Source organism: Oncorhynchus kisutch, linkage group LG25 (genome assembly GCF_002021735.2).
Source record: "Oncorhynchus kisutch isolate 150728-3 linkage group LG25, Okis_V2, whole genome shotgun sequence".
NCBI lineage: Eukaryota > Metazoa > Chordata > Actinopteri > Salmoniformes > Salmonidae > Oncorhynchus > Oncorhynchus kisutch.
The window spans coordinates 28,067,163-28,088,401 of NC_034198.2; the positions used below are offsets into that span (position 1 = coordinate 28,067,163).

At 43.9% G+C, this 21,239-nt stretch overlaps 1 protein-coding gene across 1 annotated transcript in view; it reads left to right on the forward strand.

Annotated features, from left to right (window-relative positions):
• The window catches only part of LOC109870171 (protein kinase C epsilon type), a 157,221-nt gene extending 141,262 nt beyond the window's left edge, over positions 1 to 15,959 (forward strand). Inside the window, exons 12-15 of the mRNA XM_031804764.1 lie at positions 4,611 to 4,749; positions 6,821 to 7,009; positions 8,101 to 8,247; positions 12,238 to 15,959. Coding sequence (XP_031660624.1) covers positions 4,611 to 4,749; positions 6,821 to 7,009; positions 8,101 to 8,247; positions 12,238 to 12,387 — 625 coding nt within the window. The 3' untranslated portion in view covers positions 12,388 to 15,959. The remainder of the gene's footprint in view (positions 1 to 4,610; positions 4,750 to 6,820; positions 7,010 to 8,100; positions 8,248 to 12,237) is intronic.
• The last annotated feature ends 5,280 nt before the right edge of the window (positions 15,960 to 21,239 follow it).

Below are 21,239 nucleotides of genomic sequence, written 5' to 3' on the forward strand. Positions count from 1 at the left end.
TGGACTAGTAACCGAAAGGTTGCAAGTTCAAATCCCCGAGCTGACAAGGTACAAAATCTGTCGTTCTGCCCTTGAACAGGTAGTTAACCCACTGTTCCTAGGCCGTCATTGAAAATAAGAATTTGTTCTTAACTGACTTGCCTAGTTAAATAAAGGTTAAAAATAAATAAATATGCTTTATAATGCTTTTGAATGACACGTCCGGTTTTGGCAGGAAGGACCTGGTTGACTGGGAGAAAAGTTATATATTCTCAGGATGGAACATTTGTAAAATATCAACAAAGTAATAACACAGATGAGGTGATGTGACCTGGTGGGTGGAAAGAGAGCGTGGGCTGACAGATATGGAAAAGAGAGGGTGGGCTGACAGATATGGAAAAGAGAGGGTGGGCTGACAGATTGGGAAAGAGAGGGTGGGCTGACAGATATGGAAAGAGAGGGTGGGCTGACAGATATGGAAAAGAGAGGGTGGGCTGACAGATATGGAAAAGAGAGGGTGGGCTGACAGATATGGAAAGAGAGGGTGGGCTGACAGAAATGTAAAGAGAGGGTGGGCTGACAGATATGGAAAGAGAGGGTGGGCTGACAGATATGGAAAGAGAGGGTGGGCTGACAGATATGGAAAGAGAGGGTGGGCTGACAGATTGGGAAAGAGAGGGTGGGCTGACAGATATGGAAAGAGAGGGTGGGCTGACAGATTGGGAAAGAGAGGGTGGGCTGACAGATATGTAAAGAGAGGGTGGGCTGACAGATATGGAAAGAGAGGGTGGGCTGACAGATATGGAAAGAGAGGGTGGGCTGACAGATATGGAAAAGAGAGGGTGGGCTGACAGATTGGGAAAGAGAGGGTGGGCTGACAGATTGGGAAAGAGAGGGTGGGCTGACAGATATGGAAAGAGAGGGTGGGCTGACAGATTGGGAAAGAGAGGGTGGGCTGACAGATGTGGAAAGAGAGGGTGGGCTGACAGATTGGGAAAGAGAGGGTGGGCTGACAGATATGGAAAGAGAGGGTGGGCTGACAGATATGTAAAGAGAGGGTGGGCTGACAGATATGAAAGAGAGGGTGGGCTGACAGATATGGAAAGAGAGGGTGGGCTGACAGATATGTAAAGAGAGGGTGGGCTGACAGATATGGAAAAGAGAGGGTGGGCTGACAGATATGGAAAGAGAGGGTGGGCTGACAGATATGGAAAGAGAGGGTGGGCTGACAGATATGGAAAGAGAGGGTGGGCTGACAGATATGGAAAGAGAGGGTGGGCTGACAGATGTGGAAAGAGAGGGTGGGCTGACAGATATGGAAAGAGAGGGTGGGCTGACAGATATGGAAAAGAGAGGGTGGGCTGACAGATATGGAAAGAGAGGGTGGGCTGACAGATTGGGAAAGAGAGGGTGGGCTGACAGATATGGAAAAGAGAGTGTGGGCTGACAGATATGTAAAGAGAGGGTGGGCTGACAGATTGGGAAAGAGAGGGTGGGCTGACAGATATGGAAAGAGAGGGTGGGCTGACAGATATTGAAAGAGAGGGTGGGCTGACAGATATGGAAAGAGAGTGTGGGCTGACAGATATGTAAAGAGAGGGTGGGCTGACAGATTGGGAAAGAGAGGGTGGGCTGACAGATATGTAAAGAGAGGGTTTGCTGACAGATATGGAAAGAGAGGTTGGGCTGACAGATTGGAAAAGAGAGGGTGGGCTGACAGATATGGAAAGAGAGGGTGGGCTGACAGATATGGAAAGAGAGGGTGGGCTGACAGATTGGGAAAGAGAGGGTGGGCTGACAGATATGGAAAGACATAGGGATGGGGCAGAGAGAGAGGGGGGATATGTCCTGATAGAAACGTCTGGAACATCTTTGAAACATGAGGCCTTAGCACAAAATGTGGAGCTTGTAAGAGTGCATGCATGTATTCAAACGCTTTTTGAATTCTTGCAATGTATGCCAGATACCAGATGTTATTACATCATCCCCGATTTTCACAGCATAGATGAGTTGCCATATTCATACATAGCACATTGGGCCTCATGAGCCCTTAATTTGCGGCTCGCTGTGATTTTCCTATTTTCCATTCATAATACATAACAATGATGCAATTTCAATTTAATGTGTTTAATGCATGCCTGAATCACTACATTGAATATACATATTGTTCCTTGGACGGCAGATAGATGGCAGTATAGCGCAGCCGTTGAACAGAAAGGCCGCAATAGATCGTTTTCCAAAATAGTACGCAACTGCTCAGCTACAGCGACCGACACATATCAGTTTGCTACTAGCTAATCTTGCAGTCTGGTAACCATGGATCGATTTATTGTAAAATAGAAACGTAAAGCTATTGACAATGAAAATGAGGGGGGAGAGCTGGAGAACAAGGTGACAGCTATGATCAACAACCACTGGAGAACCAGGAAAATCAGGAAGATGGCAGCGGGGAAATGCAGCTAGCTTAAGTAGCTAACAGAAAGGCCAAAATAGCGTGGCTCCGGTGGCTAAGAGAAGGATACGGTCGATTCAAGAAGCACACCGAAAGTTCCAAGAGACATGGACATACAAGTAGTTTTTGTACTGCATAATGGGACTAGTTCACTTTGTCTTATTTGCCAGAACAGAAGGCAGTCAATTGTTTTAAACGAGCAAATTTAGAGCAACATTTCCAGTCGCACCATGCCCACTTTGACAAAACATATCCGCCACAAAGCAACCTCAGAAACAACCAAATAGCGCAACTCAAAGAACAACAACAAATGATGGACAGATCTAGCACTGTTGCAGAGAAAATGACAGATGCAACATATGAGATTGCTTGGATACTGGCGAGAAACAAAGCCTTCACAGACGCGGATATTGTCCAAAAATGTTTTGGGCCTCAACCGAAATAGTGTATGCTAATTTCACAAACAAGGAAGCTATTTTAAAGCAAATTAAGGGACTGCAACTCTCAGACTCGACCATAACAAGGGGCATAGAAGACATTGGCGAGGACATCGGTAAGCAACTGATTAATGACATATCCGTGGCACCGTGATTTAGTATTGCGCTTGACGAAAGCACTGATGTAAGAGACATTGCCCGATTATGTGTTTGAAAATTGTGAAACAAAAACAGAGAAACAGGCTGACCAATGCACACCTTGATTGCCTCACAAGGATAGCAACAACAGACTATAAATTTAGAATGAATTCAATCAAGATGCAGAAGGGACATTTTCACTCATCCAACTACTGAGGTAACCCTTAATATGGGTCTTATACATGTGATGTAGCCTATTTGATGTGTGTGTTTATATTTGTGTTGTGCTGTACATCAAATCAATTGCATGTGCTCTATTGCTCTGAATTTGCTCTCAATTGATCATTGATAATATTGGAAGAAAAAGTACAACAAATTCAAGATTCTTTATGAACCTATGAATGATTGTATCAACCCAATGTGGCCCCCTTACAAAAAATTGTAACACTGCTCTATAGTAACATTACCTGCACTAATCAATGTTTTATAAGGATGAATGAACCCACCTAAACCTACCACTTCACTCCCAAGGAGAATCATGCAGATTGTTGATGTGTCCTTTTTAGGTCTCTCTGAAACAGAACAGTTGTGTAACGGCCTCACACTCACACACACACAATCCCAGGTCGTGGAGGCTGTTTTGTGAAAACACCTTGGGCTGAATGGCATCTGTTAAAAGATGTTGACATATTTTCAGCAATCAACCATCAAACCCTGACCTGACTGGTTTCATGCCACTCCCTGGCATCTTTCATCAGACCTCTTATCTTCTCTCCTGTTCCTCCCCTCCTGCCATTTCCAACAGCACCCTCCATCTCTCTCTCACTGCCCACAATAAAGGAGAGGAGCGATGGAGAGACACACAACTCTGTGTCTGTGGAACATTCTGTGTGTGTTTGTGTGCATACTGTACGTGTGAACCAAGAGTAGCCTCCATAGTGCAGATAGCTCCTCACAGTGCTTTTGGCCTCCATACTGAGAAAGTCCTTTGGTGTTGTGTCTGTTCACTGAGTAGGAACACTGAGAGTAGATTTGGCATTGTGTCTGTCAATGAGTAGGAACGCTGAGAGTATATTTGGCATTGTGTCTGTCAATGAGTACGAACGCTGAGAGTATATTTGGCATTGTGTCTGTTCACTGAGTAGGAACATTGAGAGTATATTTGGCGTTGTGTCTGTTCACTGAGTAGGAACACTGAGAGTATATTTGGCGTTGTGTCTGTTCACTGAGTAGGAACACTGAGAGTATATTTGGCGTTGTGTCTGTCAATGAGTAGGAACGCTGAGAGTATATTTGGCATTGTGTCTGTTCACTGAGTAGGAACACTGAGAGTATATTTGGCATTGCAGTGTTTCCCCTAGTATTTTCTTCAGCAGTGTTGGCAGAGTTTTTAAAAATATATTATTTTCCCCTAACCCTACCACCTCTCCCCTAATTTGTGGCAGAGTGGCAGATCTATACATCTCCAATAAATGTGATGACACAGTGACTTTTTATTTATTTTTGTCTCATTTGTCTCTGCCAGATTAATACTCTTCTATCTCTGACCTCTGTAACTGTTTCACTCTGACCTCTCAGACCTCATTTTGTCTCTATCTCTCCAGAGATCTGAAATTGGATAACATCCTGTTGGATGCACATGGCCACTGTAAGCTGGCTGACTTTGGCATGTGTAAGGAGGGGATCCTCAACGGAGTCACCACCACCACCTTCTGTGGGACCCCTGACTACATCGCTCCTGAGGTAAACTTCAACCCTCCTTCTACCCACTACACTCTACACACTAGCCTTCATCCTCTACCCTTCATCTTCTACCCTCTACCCTTCATCTTCTACCCACTACCCTTCATCCTTTACCCACTACCCTTCATCCTCTACCCACTACCCTCCATCCACTGCCCTTCATCCTCTACCCACTACCCTCTACTAACTACCCTTCATTCTCTACACTCTAACCTCTACCCACTACCCTCTACAGTCTGACAGTAAACCACCCATTAATCTGGGACAGTCGGTCAGTAAACCACCCATTCATCTGGGACAGTCTGGCAGTAAACCACCCATTCATCTGGGACAGTCTGACAGTAAAACATCCATTTATCTGGGACAGTCTGACAGTACTCAACCACCCATTCATCTGGGACAGTCTGGCAGTAAACCACCAATTCATCTGGGACAGTCTGACAGTAAAACATCCATTTATCTGGGACAGTCTGACAGTACTCAACCACCCATTCATCTGGTACAGTCTGACAGTAAACCACCCATTCATCTGGGACAGTCTGGCAGTAAACCACCCATTCATCTGGGACAGTCTGGCAGTAAACCACCCATTAATCTGGGACAGTCTGGCAGGAAACCACCCACTCATCTGGGACAGTCTGTCAGTAAACCACCCATTCATCTGGGACAGTCTGTCAGTAAACCACCCATTCATCTGGGATTGTCTGACAGTAAACCACCCATTCATCTGGGACAGTCTGACAGTAAACCACCCATTTATTGTCTGACAGTAAACCACCCACTCACTTATCTGGGACAGTCTGACAGTATTCAACCACCCATTCATCTGGGACAGTCTGACAGTACTCAACCACCCATTCATCTGGGACAGTCTGACAGTAAAACATCCATTTATCTGGGACAGTCTGACAGTAAACCACCCACTCACTGATCTGCGACAGTCTGACAGTACTCAACCACCCATTCATCTGGGACAGTCTGACAGTAAAACATCCATTCATCTGGGACAGTCTGACAGTACTCAACCACCCATTAATCTGGGATAGTCTGACAGTACTCAAACACCCATTCATCTGGGACAGTCTGACAGTAAACCACCCATTCACCTGGGATTGTCTGACAGTAAACCACCCACTCACTTATCTGGGACAGTCTGACAGTACTCAACCACCCATTCATCTGGGACAGTCTGACAGTACTCAACCACCCATTCATCTGGGACAGTCTGACAGTAAAACATCCATTTATCTGGGACAGTCTGACAGTACTCAACCACCCATTCATCTGGTACAGTCTGACAGTAAACCACCCATTCATCTGGGACAGTCTGACAGTAAAACATCCATTCATCTGGGACAGTCTGACAGTACTCAACCACCCATTCATCTGGGACAGTCTGACAGTAAACCACCCATTCACCTGGGATTGTCTGACAGTAAACCACCCACTCACTTATCTGGGACAGTCTGACAGTACTCAACCATCAATTCCATAAGTTACTCTCTCACATGTTGTACTCTTTCATTGACTCGACTCTTTACCCTCTACTCTGCTTCTCTCTCACCGTTTCATAAAAAAAGCTCACTCAATACATTAATCACTCAATAAATGACTCACTCAATCACTCAATAAATTACTCAATCAATCAATAAATTACTCAATCAATCAATAAATTTCTCAGTCAATCAATAAATTACTCAATCAATAAATGACTAAATCAATCACTAAATGACTCAATCAATCACTAAATTACTCACTCAATCAATAAATTACTCAATCAATCAATAAATTACTCAATCAATAAATTAATCAATCAATAAATTACTCAATCAATCACTCAATATATCACTCAATCAATCAAACTCATGTACTCATTTGTTCTACTCATTCTCATATTATATCATCCCTAATGAGCTGGTATCACAAGTATTCTGTTCCCCCTTACTACCTTGTAAATCCTGCTGTAGTGTAGCTGGTGTTGGTGTTTCCTCTGCCCCTGTGTTTTTTAGATCCTAAAGGAGCTTTTGTATGAGATGGTGTTACATTGTTTCCTGTCCCCCTGTGTGTTTAGATCCTACAGGAGCTAGAATATGGCCCCTCTGTGGACTGGTGGGCTCTGGGGGTGCTTATGTACGAGATGATGGCGGGCCAGCCCCCCTTCGAGGCTGACAATGAGGATGACCTGTTTGAGTCCATTCTCCACGATGATGTCCTCTACCCAGTGTGGCTAAGCAAGGAGGCAGTCTCCATCCTGAAAGCGGTCAGTAACCTACAGTTGATCTCCCTGTCCTAGTCTGCCTGTATCTCTAACCATCCCTCTTTGCTCTCCTTTTTATCCCCTCTTTCTTCATATCTTTCCCACTTGTTATTCCACTTGTTCTTTATCAGCCCCCCTTTCCTCCCCACACCTTACCTTATTGTCGTCTCCTCCTCCTCTTCCTCCTCCTGCTGTCTCTCTCTCTCTGCCTGTGTCTGGTGAGGTAGTAAAGTGGTGTTCAGTGATTAGCAGAGTGAGGAGCAAGGATGAGCAGGGCTGGGTGGAATTAGTTCAGAGAGCCAGAGTGGCTGTGCAGTGCTGTGTGGGCTGGGGAGAGAGGCCTGGGAGACGTTGCACTTCATGTGGGAAAAGAACAGCGTGTTTGTGTTCTCTGGTGGTTTCGGGGCTTGTGTAATCGCACAATCGGGGAGGCAGGGGTGAGCCGCCCCAGCATTCAGAGGGTCCTCCTCTTCCAAGAACGCGGCCGGCTTTCTGTGTGCGTGGGGGAGTGTGTAATATTTGTTAGTGTCCTGTGCTTGTGTGTGGATGTGAATTACGTGCTTTTTCGTTTGTGTCCTGTTTGGTGGTGTGTATGGACATTGTGTAATTCTATATTTGTGTTTTAGTGTTGCAGAATATTCCTGTGAGTGTGTTAGTTTGTGTGTGTGTCCCAAGTTCCTGTGTGATCTTTTTTCCATCACAAGTCATGCGTTTACTTTGGCCGTCCCCTGCCTGTTTGCAAAGCCTTGTGGGAAAGCAGGCGTGCTTGCCTTGGACCGGCACGTGTTACTCTGTGATCAGTCTCACTGGTACTTTGGTCACATTACCCGGCCCAGAGGTCCTAAAGGTCATATCTGACCACTAGATTCTTCAAATGACCACTGGTCTCTTAACGATGACCACAGATCAGATCACTAAGACCACTCTGCACCACTTGACCGTCTGAACCCCTCACTCTTGCTCTTTCACCTCTATTTCTCTCTTCCTAACATTCACATCCTTGCCCCATGTTCCTAAGGGGGCCAAGAGGATTAAGTCAAGTACCTTTATTTCCCTTCCCCCTTTATCCATCTGCCTGTTTCCCTGTCCTGTAGTTCATGACGAAGAGTCCAAACAAGCGTCTGGGCTGTGTGATCACCCAGGGCTTGGAGGAGGCCATCAAGGTTCATCCCTTCTTCAAGGAGATCGACTGGGTTCTGCTGGAGCAGAAGAGGGTCAAACCACCCTTCAAACCTCGCATTGTGAGTTAGCACTTATAGCTCAGACCATGTAGGGTGAAGTTGCCTGTAAACGCTGATCTTGGGTCAGTTTAGCATTTTAAGGTTAGGATTGGAGGAGGGGAAGCTGATTCTAGATCTGCACCTAGGGTAAACTTCACCATGGAGTGTGTCTGAACTATTAGGGAACATACCGTACTGTATGTTTTAGGGCCCTTACTGTTCCTCCCTCACCATTATTAACCTCTAACCTTCAACATGGAAATAAGTCATAGACTTATGTATTTATCCTCTTATGCTTATTCAAGTGTATACTTAAGCAATAACGCACAAGGGGGTGTGGTATATGGCCAATATACCACAGCTAAGGGCTGTTTTTTATGCACGAAGCAAAGCAGAGTGCCTGCATACAGCCCTTAGCCATGGTATATTGGCCATATACCACAAACGCCTGAGGTGCCTTATTGCTATTATAAACTGGTTACCAACGTAATTAGAGCAGTAAAATACATGTTTTGTCATGCCCGCGGTATGATTGCTATTGATGTCTTATTTTTGTTTATAATCCTATACATTTTGCTTTCAATTGTTTGGTTTTTGATTTCAACATCCATTATTTCACCCGTCCTCAAAAAAACATACTTTTTCATGTTCACAATTCATTTGATTTTGAATTCAATACATGGCGTGAAATTGACCCTTTTTTACTTGTAGTGTATTTGAGGTTTAAAAGGTTTCTGTAGTTAGTAATGTCCACTTTGAAATTTCAGACTTGAATTACGCTTAAGATGGGGGTTTTTGATCGCTACAAACATTTATATTAATTGTAATCCACACAATAATTCTGTTAAGGCTGTGTAAGGGAGGCGAATTCAGGTACAGGAGAGCAGAGTAGAGTAAACAGGCACACTTTTATTCTGGTTTATTTCGGGTCGAGAGCCAGACCCGGTTCACCGGGGTCTCACTGCGGTGACGGTCCCTGCTGGTCTTCGGTGAAGCGCGGCTCGCTGGAGGTGAACATGGGCGGCCTCCCATGTCTCCTCCGCGCGCCTGAACCAGTCGTCCACTGCAGGAGCCTCGGTCTGACCCTGATGCCACGGCGCCAGAACCGGCTGGTACCCCAATACGCATTGAAAGGGTGAGAGGTTAGTGGAGGAGTGGCGAAGTGAGTTCTGTGCCATCTCGGCCCAGGGCACGAAATCCGCCCGCTCCCCCGGGCAGTCCTGACAATAGGACCGCAGAAACCTGCCCACCTCCTGGTTGACTCTCTCTACCTGCCCGTTACTCTCGAGGTGAAAACCTGAGGCAAGACTGATCGAGACCCCCAGACGTTCCATGAACGCCTTCCAAACTCTCGACGTGAACTGGGGACCCCGATCAGACACTATATCCTCAGGCACCCCGTAGTGCCGGAAGACGTGATTAAACAGGGGTTCCGCAGTCTGTAGGGCAATAGGAAGACCTTGCAGAGGGAGGAGACGACAGGACTTAGAGAAATTATCCACAACGACCTGGATCGTAGTGTTTCCCTGTGAAAGAGGTAGATCGGTTAAAAAATCCACAGACAAGTGTGACCACGGTCGTTGTGGAATGGGTAAGGGGTGTAGCTTACCTCTGGCGCGTGTAGCTGAGTATATCAGGATGTCATCGATATACACCACTACACCTTGCCCGTGCACGTCCCTGAAAATCCCATCTACAAAGGATTGGGAAACTGATGGAGCATTCATCAACCCGTAAGGCATGACTAAGTACTCATAATGCCCTCAGGTGGTACTAAACGCTGTCTTCCACTCGTCTCCCTCCCGGATACGCACCAGGTTATACGCCCTCCTGAGATCCAGTTTTCGTGAAGAAGTGCACCCCGTGCATTGACTCAATCGCCGTGGCGATAAGAGGTAGCGGGTAACTGTACCTCACCGTGATTTGATTGAGACCTCGATAATCAATGCACGGGTGTAAACCTCCATCCTTCTTCTTCACAAAAAAGAAACTCGAGGAGGCGGGTGAAGTGGAGGACCGAATGTACCCCTGACGCAGGGATTCGGAGAAATAAGTCCCCATAGCCACCGTCTCCGCTTGCGACAGGGGATACACGTGACTCCTGGGAAGCGCAGCGTCTGCCAGGAGATTTATCGCACAATCCCCCGTCGATGTGGTAATAATTGAGTCGCCTTCTATTTACAGAAGGTGAGAGCCAAATTAGCATATTCTGGGGGGATGCACATGGCGGAGACCTGGTCTGGACTTTCCACCATGGGAGCACCAACATAAACCCCTACACACCTCCTCAAGCACTCTCGCGACCACCCCGTGAGAGTCCTCTGTTGCCAGGAAATAATGGGGTTATGATGAGCTAACCCTCTGGACGTCCGCGGTTGACCAGCAGGTTATCCAACCGAATGGACAAATCCACCAGTTGGTCGAAGGAGATGGTGGCATCCCTGCTGGCCAGCTCATGTCGGGCGCCCTCTCGCCGGCCAAGGTCCGGAATTCCAAGGCGAATTCCTGGGCGCTCCTCGTGCCCTGCCTCAAATGGAAGAGCCGTTCTCCCGCTGCTCTCCCTTCAGGCGGATGGTCGAAGACGGCCCGGAAGCAACGGGTGAACTTCTCGAAGTGGTCCAACGTCGCGTCATCTTCTCCCCACACGGCGTTTGCCCACTCCAGAGCTCTCCCTGAGAGGCATGAGACGAGGGCAGACACTCTCTCCCTTCCCGAGGGAGCTGGGTGCACAGTGGCCAGGCAAAGGTCCAGTTGTAATAGGAATCCCTGGCACTGTGTGGCTGTTCCATCTTACTCCCTGGGAAGGGAGAGACGTATCCCACTGGGACTGGCTCCGGATGGGACGGGTAGAGGCAACCCCGGTTGCGCTGGTCGAGGCTCGTTAGAGCTGGGGTCTCTGAGGCTCGTTAGAGTTGGGATTTCTGAGGCTCGTTAGAGCTGGGGTTCTCTGAGGCTCCTTTAGAGCTGGGATCTCTGAGGCTCGTTAGAGCTTTCCTGTCTCTCCCAGCGGTCCATGGTCTGGACAACGTGATCCATCATGGCACAAAGATGTTGTAACATAGCCGAATGTTCCTGGACGCGCTCCTCGACTCCTCTAACCGGGGTACCTGCTCCTGCTGACTCCATAGTAGGTGTGTAATTCTGTTAAGGCTGTGTAAGGGAGGCGAAGTCAGGTGCAGGAGAGGAGAGTAGAGTAAACAGGTGCACCTTTATTCAGGTCAGAAAATAGGCACAACATGACATCTAAGTGCCCAAAAAACACAGAACATGAATACAAAAGTATAGCGTGTGAACATACACCATTAACAATAAACAATTACACACAAAGACATGGAGGGGAACAGAGGACTAAATACATGCAGTGTGACTATGGAATGAAAACCATGTGTATGAAACAAGACTAAACAAATGGATATATGAGAAATGGAGCGGTGATGGCTAGAAAGCTGGTGACGTTGATCGCCGAACGCCGCCCGAACAAGGAGAGGAGCCGACTTCGGGGGAAGTCGTGACAAATTCAAATTTCCTGTGGCTGCAGGAATATTTTCCTGCTGTAGAAAACTGACTTAAGTTACGATCTTACGATCTGTATCCAAGCATCAATATTCCTGTGTGTGTATAGTGTAAAGATAGAGAGCTGCGGAATGGGCTGGGTATGAGTTGGTATGAAATGCCTGAAGGGGTGTGAGGGGAAGGGTCCGTCCTGTTCCCATGTACACAGAGAGGGGGCGACGAGCACCTCAACAATCACACAACGTGAATGAGAGAACTGGGGGCATGAAAGAAAGGTTCTGTGATTACTCCATCCATGTCTATTATGTCAATCAGTCTTGCTTTATAATGACTTTATCAAGGAAACACAAACAACAATCAATCCACGTGTGACACTAATTCACTAGTAATAACACTATGACTGTCTTTAGAAATGTTTTCAGAGATCTAATTTGGAAGTCATCATCCTGTTTTTCCTTACTATCCCTCCTGCTTCCCTTCCTTTCTGCTCCTGTACAGAAAACCAAAAGGGACGTGAACAACTTTGACCAGGACTTCACTCGCGAGGAGCCTGTCCTCACCCCTGTAGAAGATGCCATTATTAAGCAGATTAACCAAGATGAGTTCAAGGGTTTCTCCTACTTTGGAGGGGAGGAGACTCTGTCCTAAGGCCTGCACACACACACACACACACACACACACACACACACAGATGCTGTCTGCCTCATCTTTGTGTTTATGCACGCACACCAACACACACACATGCATGTATAGACACACATACATGTATATGCAGAAACACTGACATACACACTCGCATTCACGAACACACACACATACATATATTCTCACATACAGACATCCAGAAATATAGTGTACAATACACACAGAGTAAATTATTACATTCACACACTCATACAACACTCCGGCCATTAGGGCCTCTGATTAGTAACAGCTCCAAAACATAAACCTGATCATCTACAGCGCTGTACCAGTATATTTTTCTGTCTGTCCATCAGTGCATGTTTTCTATGTTAAAAATCTATGTAATTCGAGAGTAGGTCATATAGGAAGCCCATCTGCTTTATTATCAAGTTCCTATTGGCTGGTCCAGATCACTCCTGATCCAATCAGAGCGGTAAAAAAAAAAAACTCATTGTGGTGGTGGGTGGCCAATGGATTGGCCTCCTGAGACTGAATATAGCCTGGCCCTTGGCCCGGGCTGATAACAGTGATGAAAGCTCCTCACAGTCCTGCCCCAGATTATGTCACAAGGCCCTTTCCAGTGGACTATGAAATGAACAGGGAATGTTTGTGTGACGGTGTCAACTTTATGTGTATATAAGGATTAAAAGGTCAGGGGTTATGTGTGCTTTGGGCAGGGGTCTTGTTCGACAAGGTCTTCGTACGATAGGTCATACTTTCAACTGTTTCGACAAATATCCTAGTTCCTCAGTGAGTATATGACACTGAAACAATGATATTATTATATTAATCTGTAATTTCTCAAGCTGTCCTTTAAGTCTCTCGATGTACTAGAATCTCCTCTGTCGTGTTTGAATGCGAAAAACCAAATCCTTAGAACCAATGATTGTATTTAAAAAAGCTATAAAAAAACAATTGGTTCACAGTATCAATAAAAAAGAGAAGCCTGTAACTATTGATACTGTTTCAAAGTTTCCTCACGATCAAAACAACGCCAGAATTAGAATGAGTCCATGTATAGTACATCAAATGCCTTTTGTGTGTAACTGCGAACCAGTTACGTATTGTAGATATGCCCACAGTGTTATGGTAGTATAGATTCATATATTCCAAATGAATGCCATGGGTTTCAATGTGGAAGAATGTGCTTGTATGCATGAGTGATCGTGGGGATACAACTGAATGTATCGCATCTGTTTGCGTGCACGTGTGTGTGTGTTAGTATACTGCGAGGTAGTAGTTTGTGCGAGTTTGTTTTTGAGTGTGCGATATAGGCAGTGGGTTCATGAGAATGGCCCTTTTGAAGCTTTTTACATTTCATTGGGTCGGTTTTATTTCATTGTGTGTTTTAGTTCATTATGTTTGATTTGTTGTGATTTTACTGGATTGTCTTGTTGCTCAGAGTTTGAAATCCTGGATTTCCCTGCTATGCAACAAGACTCACAATCATGTGGGTGAAGGCATCACCAGATTACCGTGTCTTTCCCTCTGCACAGACCACCTTGTATATAGAAGCCTGTGGACTTCTTGGAGAAATAGAGGTATCATCCTTTGCATGGTCATGCATATGATATTATTGTGTATTATTAGAATATGAAAACGTTACAATGTCCATGTGCAATATTCTGTGTCTGTTTCGGTCTGTTTTTGCTTTCCTTTTCTTTCTTCCCAGGTGTCTTCACTGTTCTTCCCTCCGCTGACTCTTTGCTGTTGTTCTGTTTGGTTTTTACATATATATACATGGCTGTTTTCATTTGCCTGTCCTCAACTCAGCTGATAGCCATGTCTATGTGCTTCCTTCAGAATGCTCCATCAAACCACCCCACCACCCCTTTCCCTGCCCTCTCTCCTTAACTCTCTTTGAAAAGGTCAACATTTCCTATAGCATATCTCTTTAAAACATCAATGTAACCAAAGGTAGCAAAGCTATTGGATTAATTCATTTTATGGAAACCATTGACCTTCTTAATGCACTCATGCCTAATAACTCTCTGACCAGTATATGGTTTATTGCAGGCCTACACCAAATCAAGGTAAAGTCCAATCTACTCTCAAATTCTATCAATAACCATGTTGCTTTGTTTCAATACTGCAAGTAGTACAATTCCATTTTGGAGTAGAAACTTTAAAGTAACATTTGAAATTTGGAGTGATAGTAGTAGGACTATTTGCAATTGAAGAGGCAGGGGTGGCACTGTGGTAGTGAAAGTAGCAGTACTGTAGAAGGAGCCGTAGCATTTGTTATTGTAGTAGTAGTTTTAGTAGTGTAGATGTAGTATTATTAGTAGCATGTATAATAGTGCTAGCTCCACTAGCAGTAGCAGTTATGGTATGGGGAGCAGGAGTAACTGTAGCAACAGTGGTAGTAACAGTAGTAATAGTGGACAGTATCATGGCGTCAACTGTCAACGCAATACTGATCGAGCAGTATTTAAAAGGCTTTAAACATGCCTCTCATACTAGATCCTGAAAATGCTTAACGCCCCCCCAGCACACACACCACTGCATGTAGGCCTTTCATACACCTAAAGCGCCCATGCATTTGACACGTAGGCACCTGTGTCAATGGATCACATGATCCCCCTCTGTTACCCAGTTAGTGCATAGCAACATGAGAACCGTGTTAAAGGATCTGAAGGTGAAGAGGACATTTGACAGACGTCACCATTCAGGCTGGCACAATGCTGTTTCCTTATGCCAGTTTTTTAGGAGGTAACCGTTACAGTACTTGTCTCCCCTCGTATAGCTCATATCTACCCTCTTCTCTCTGTCTGTATCGTGTCCTTTAATTTCATTTACCTGTCTCTCTGGTTTACAGTCTCTCTGTTTTGTCTGTGCTTCTCGATGTTAGGCCTCTTATGTTTGTGTTTTGTAAGATGACGGATCCCTGTCCTAGGGTGGCCCTGCAGGTCCAAAATCCTCCATGCCAAATGCTAACTCCAATTGTCCATCCTCCTTCTTTTATTTGGACTTTTTAAACTGTCTGTAATAGGAAGAAGAAAAGAACAGCACATAGGAAACCCATTTGGTCTGTTGTAAAGTCATTGAACCAGTAACGCTCAATAAGTATAATATACTGTACATGGCTGGAGAAGTACCTCTTAAATTGTGTGTAAAAATATGTCTGGCTGAGTATTATGTATTTTTTTACATACAGTAGAATAAAACATACAGACATATGAATTATATTACTGTATGTACCTCTACATTTAGGATCGGTTTCCCAGACCCTAATTAAGACTACTTCTGGACTAAAAAGCATGTTCAATAAAGAATATCTATTGAAATGGCTTTTTAAACCAGGACAAGGCTTGTTTCTGGGTCTGGGTAACCGGATTTAATTTTCGGTTTCTGTATTGTGAAGCTTTATATGTACAATTTGTCACCTGACTGATGTTTTATTTTGAATTCCTTTGCCATTTATTAGTGTTATTGTCATTGTAAGCATTTTGCTGTGTGCCAAATGTACTGTATTCTAAAGGATGTGAATGTGTATTGTTTGTATTTGGAACCTATTAAATATGATGATGTCAAAACAAATAGTGGGTTTGCTTGTTTTTGGGCTAATTTCTGTTCAGTGTTAATCAATATTTACTGTATGTATGCAAGGCTCCCTTGCAAAAGAGACCTTGGTTTCAATGGGATTCCCTGCTAAAATAAAGGTTTTTAAAAAAGCTCTCTATGCAACACTGTTTACAGTGCCAGGGTTGAATGCATATAGAGTACTGTCCAGTGTCCATAACTGACCACTGTTGGAATGTACTCTGAGATATGCACTGCTAAAATGGTACCACGATGTGCAATTAATCATTGCCTGATGTTCCACATTTGGGTATTCTTCCCTTTCAAAGCAAACATTGCATTCCCTGCTAGTGTCATGGAAACTGATAAAATATCTAGACAATATCTAGAGGGAAAAAACAACAGAAGATACCTATTATCACACATTATGGACTATAAACACCAGTGTTAGACTACTGGGCCATAACTTTGACATTGCTGTTATTGTTATCAATGACAATGTACAGCAACTGTTAAAGTCAAACACAGTTCAGCTACTCAGTTAGTGCTCTATCTCTGATCCATGTCTCACAGGTGATAATTCACCCAAAATCACCATAGCTACATTATTCATAATCACCCTATTAGGGTACAGATATACACTATATATACAAAAGTATTTGGACACCCATTCAAATTAGTGGATTTGGCTATTTGAGCTACACCTGACAGACATAAAATCGAGCACACAGCCATTCAATCTCCATACACAAACATTGGCAGTAGAATTGCCCTACTGAAGAGCTCAGTGACTTTCAACGTGGCACTGTTATAGGATGCCACCTTTCCAACAAGTCAGTTCATCAACTTTCTGCCCTGTTAGAGCTGCCCCTGTCAACTGTAAGTGCTCTTATTGTGAAGTGGAAACGTCTAGGAGCAACAACGGCTCAGCCACAAAGTGGTAGGCCACACAAGCTCATAGATCGGGATCGCTGAGGGCTGAAGCTCGTAGCACGTAAAAATTGTCTGTCCTCAGTTGCAACACTCACTACCAAGTTGCAAACTGCCTCTGGAAGCAACTTCAGCACAATAACTGTTTGTCGGGAGCTTCGTGAAATGGGTTTCCATGGCCGAGCAGCCACACACAATCCTAAATTTACCATGTGCAATGCCAAGCGTCGGCTGGAGTGATGTAAAGTTTGCTACCATTGGACTCTGCAGCAGTGGAAACGTGTTCTTTGGAGTGATGAATCACGCTTCACCATCTGGCAGTCTGACGGACGTATCTGGGTTTGGCGGCTGCCAGGAGAACACTACCTGCCTCAATACATAGTGCCAACTGTAAAGTTTGGTGGAAGAGTATTCATTGCCTGGGGCTGTTTTTCATGGTTTGGGTTAGGTCTATACGTTCCATTGAAGGGAAATCAACGCTACAGCATACAATCACATTATAGAGAATTCTGTGCTTCCAACGTTCCTGTTTCAGCATGACAATACCCCCGTGCACAAAGCGAGGTCCATACAGAAATGGTCGAGATCCGTGTGGAAGAACTTGACTGGCCTGCTCAGAGCCCTGACTTCAACCCCATCGAACACCATTGGGGTGAATTGGAACGCCGACTGCGAGCCAGGCCTAATCGCCCAACATAAGTGGCCGACCTCACTAATGCTCTTGTGGCCGAATGGAGTACCTGCAACAATGTTTCATTATCTAGTGGAAAGCCCAATGCTCATGATTTTGGAATGAGCTGTTCGGCGAGCAGGTGTCCACATACTTTTGTTCATGTAGTGTAGGTCACTACAATGCTATTTACAGTTCAGTTGATGTGTGTCGAACCCATTGAACACGTTGACAGCCTCCTCTCCCCCTCACAATGGTGCGGAGAAGAGTGCATTTTAAGCAGTTATATTTTGTTCATAATTATACTATCCCATAATCATACAAGAAAATATTGATTTAAATGACAAATTCACAGTAGTTTGAGCCTGCCTGAGGCCTATGCCGAAACCCGTCAGAGTTTTAAAATCTTATTCCATTGAACATGCCATAAAAATGCAGGCATTTTTCATTATTTGAAGAGTCCCTTGGTCCTCCTTGTGTTTTTGACTACCACTTAACCCCTTTACCAAAGAGCACCTTCTATCTACAAAGATCTACTGTTTTATATGCTAGCTCCACTTCCCTTCCTTTCTGCATGATTCATCAAATACAGTATTTGAGAAGGATGGCAGCTTGTATATTAGTTATTATGGGTCACTTTGACCCAGTGGGGTCTAACTCAACAGATGACTTACTGAAAGCAGTCAGTGAACCTTCAGTTTACTTGTTTAATTCTTGAGATGAATAATTGTTATCACAAAGCTGTTTACAAGGGCAGTCCGATTCTGATCTTTTATTCACTAATTGTTATTTTGACTAATCAGATCAGCTCTTTTGCCCATAATTGGGCAAAAGATCAGAATTAAAATGCCTGTGTAAACCCAGCCTTGTTTTAATAATTGTAAACACACATGCTCAGTGTGTTTAATCCACCAATAATTAAACACTTTAATGGAATGTTATGTGAGTTTCTTGGTAATGTTTATGTCAGAATGTCAGATTCACTGCAGCCCATCCAATCCATTCATTTGGCCAAAGAGGAGATGATGCAGAACATATGGCATTTAATAAGTGACCTTAAGATCATGTGAAATTTCCAAAATGTGAAATAAATGTGACAAGATGTGTCTGGAGTTTGATAAACGTCATTGGCACTTGGATTGGAAGCAGTGCTATGGACAGAAGATGTGAAAATAAAGCTCTTTGGTTACGCATACCAGTGGTGGGTTTGGTGTTGAAAAACAGAAGCATATCTATGCAGAAAAGTACCTCATACTTACGGTAAAATATGGTGGTGGATCTTCAATGTTATGGCGCTATTTTGCTTCCACTGGTCGTGGGCTCCTTGTTAAGGCATCATGAAATTGACCAAGTACCAGGACATTTTAGCCAAAAACCTGGTTGCCTCTGCCAGGGGGCTGAAACTTGGCTGTAAGTGAATCTTCCAGCAAGACAATAACCCCAAGCACTAATAAAAATCCACAAAGAAATGGTTAATTGACAACAAAATCAACTTGCAATGGCCATCTCAGTCTCCGGACTTGAACCCATTGACAACCTGTGGTTTGAATAGAAGACGGCAGTCCATAAGGGCAGACGAAGGATATCAAGGATCTGTAAAGATTTTGTATGGAGGAATGGTCTCAGCTCCCTCCCAATGTGTTCTCCAATCTCATGAAACATTTTAGAAAAAGTCTCCGTGTCATTGTCCTCACAAGGGGAGGGTGCTGGAGTATTGAAAAGAGGGGTGACAATAATTTTGACCCCTGTCTTTTTTCATTTAATTTATTCATTTTTAAACAAAATATCTTACTCTGAGCAATTGTATTGATATAAAACATAATTCCCTCTTTTTTGTATACAATATAGCTCAGGATTTGTATTATTTCTTTAATAAAGTATTTTTGATCATCTTTATTAAAGGTGTCAATAATTATGGACTTGTATATCACATGTGGGGAAAACAATTGTGAAACGTCTTCTTCAACATTTCGGAATGGCTAAACAAGCAACAGTTATCTGAGGATAGACTAAAACAGTTATTTATTCGGAAAAGGCATTTTTAGTAGATCCATCTTTAAAAAGACTCATGGGAACTCTGAATGCCCCAATTGGCTGGCATGAATGACAGGCGTGTGTTTTTCTGTTGCCATCAACGAACAAGCACATGAACAGATGAATGGTTGGGATGGTTGACATACTTATCTGTTCAATTCAAGGCCGTAAATTAAGCTACCTACAGTTGAAGTCGGAAGTTTACATACACCTTAGCCAAATATATTTAAACTCAGTTTTTCACAATTGCTGACATTTAATCCTAGTAAAAATTCTGTCTTAAGTCAGAAAGGATCACCACTTTATTTTAAGAATGTGAAATGTCAGAATAATAGTGGAGAGAATGATTTATTTCAGCTTTTATTTCTTTCATCACATTCTCAGTGGGTCAGAAGTTCACATACACTCAATTAGTATTTGGTAACATTGCCTTTAAATTGTTTAACTTGGGTCAAACATTTCAGGTAACCTTCCACAAGCTTCCCACAATAAGTTGGGTGAATTTTGGCCCATTCCTCCTGACAGAGCTGGTGTAAGAGTCAGGTTTTTAGGCCTCCTTGCTCGCACATGCTTTTTCAGTTCTGCCCACAAATTTTCTATAGGATTGAGGTCAGGGCTTTGTGATGGCCACTCCAATACTTTGACTTTGTTGTCCTTAAACAATTTTGCCACAACTTTGGAAGTATGCTTGGGGTCATTGTCCATTTGGAAGACCCATTTGCGACCAAGCTTTAACTTCCTGACTGATGTCTTGAGATGTTGCTTCAATATATCCACATAATTTTCCTTCCTTATGATGCCATCTATTTTGTGAAGTGCACCAGTCACTCCTGCAGCAAAGCACACCCACAACATGATGCTGCCACCCCCGTGCATCACGGTTGGGATGGTGTTCTTCAGCTTGCAAGCATCCCCCTTTTCCTTCCAAACATAACGATGGTCATTATGGCCAAACAGTTCTATTTTTGTTTCATCAGACCAGATTATATTTCTCCAAAAGGTACGATCTTTGTCCCCATGTGCAGTTGCAAACTGTAGTGTGGCCTTTATGGCGGTTTTGGAGCAGTGGCTTCTTTCTTGCTGAGTGGCCATTCAGGTTATCGTCGATATAGGACTCGTTTTACTGTGGATATAAAGAAGTACATCCACAGATACACCTCCAATTGACTCAAATGATGTCAATTAGCCTACCAGAAGATTCTAGAGCCATGACATAATTTTCTGGAATTTTCCAAGCTGTTAAAAGGCACAGTCAATTTAGTGTATGTAAACTTCTGACCCACTGGAATTGTGATACAGTGAATTATAAATTAAATAATCTGTCTGTAAACAATTGTTAGAAAAATTACTTGTGTCATGCACAAAGTAGATGTCCTAACCGACTTGCCAAAACAATAGTTTGTTAACAAGAAATTTGTTGAGTGGTTAAAAAACGAGTTTGAATGACTCCAACCTAGGTGTATGTAAACTTCCGACTTCAACTGTACTTACACAACATACAAGGGCAAGTCAACTCAAAATTGTAGGCCTCAAAGTATGTAGGCCTACAGGGACTCTGAACGACAGTATAAAACGACGAAACCATCAGGTTAGTGGGTGGGGATATTTAAGGCGGTTCTACACAGCATTTTCACCAATCACTGCGGTCAGATTGACGCGT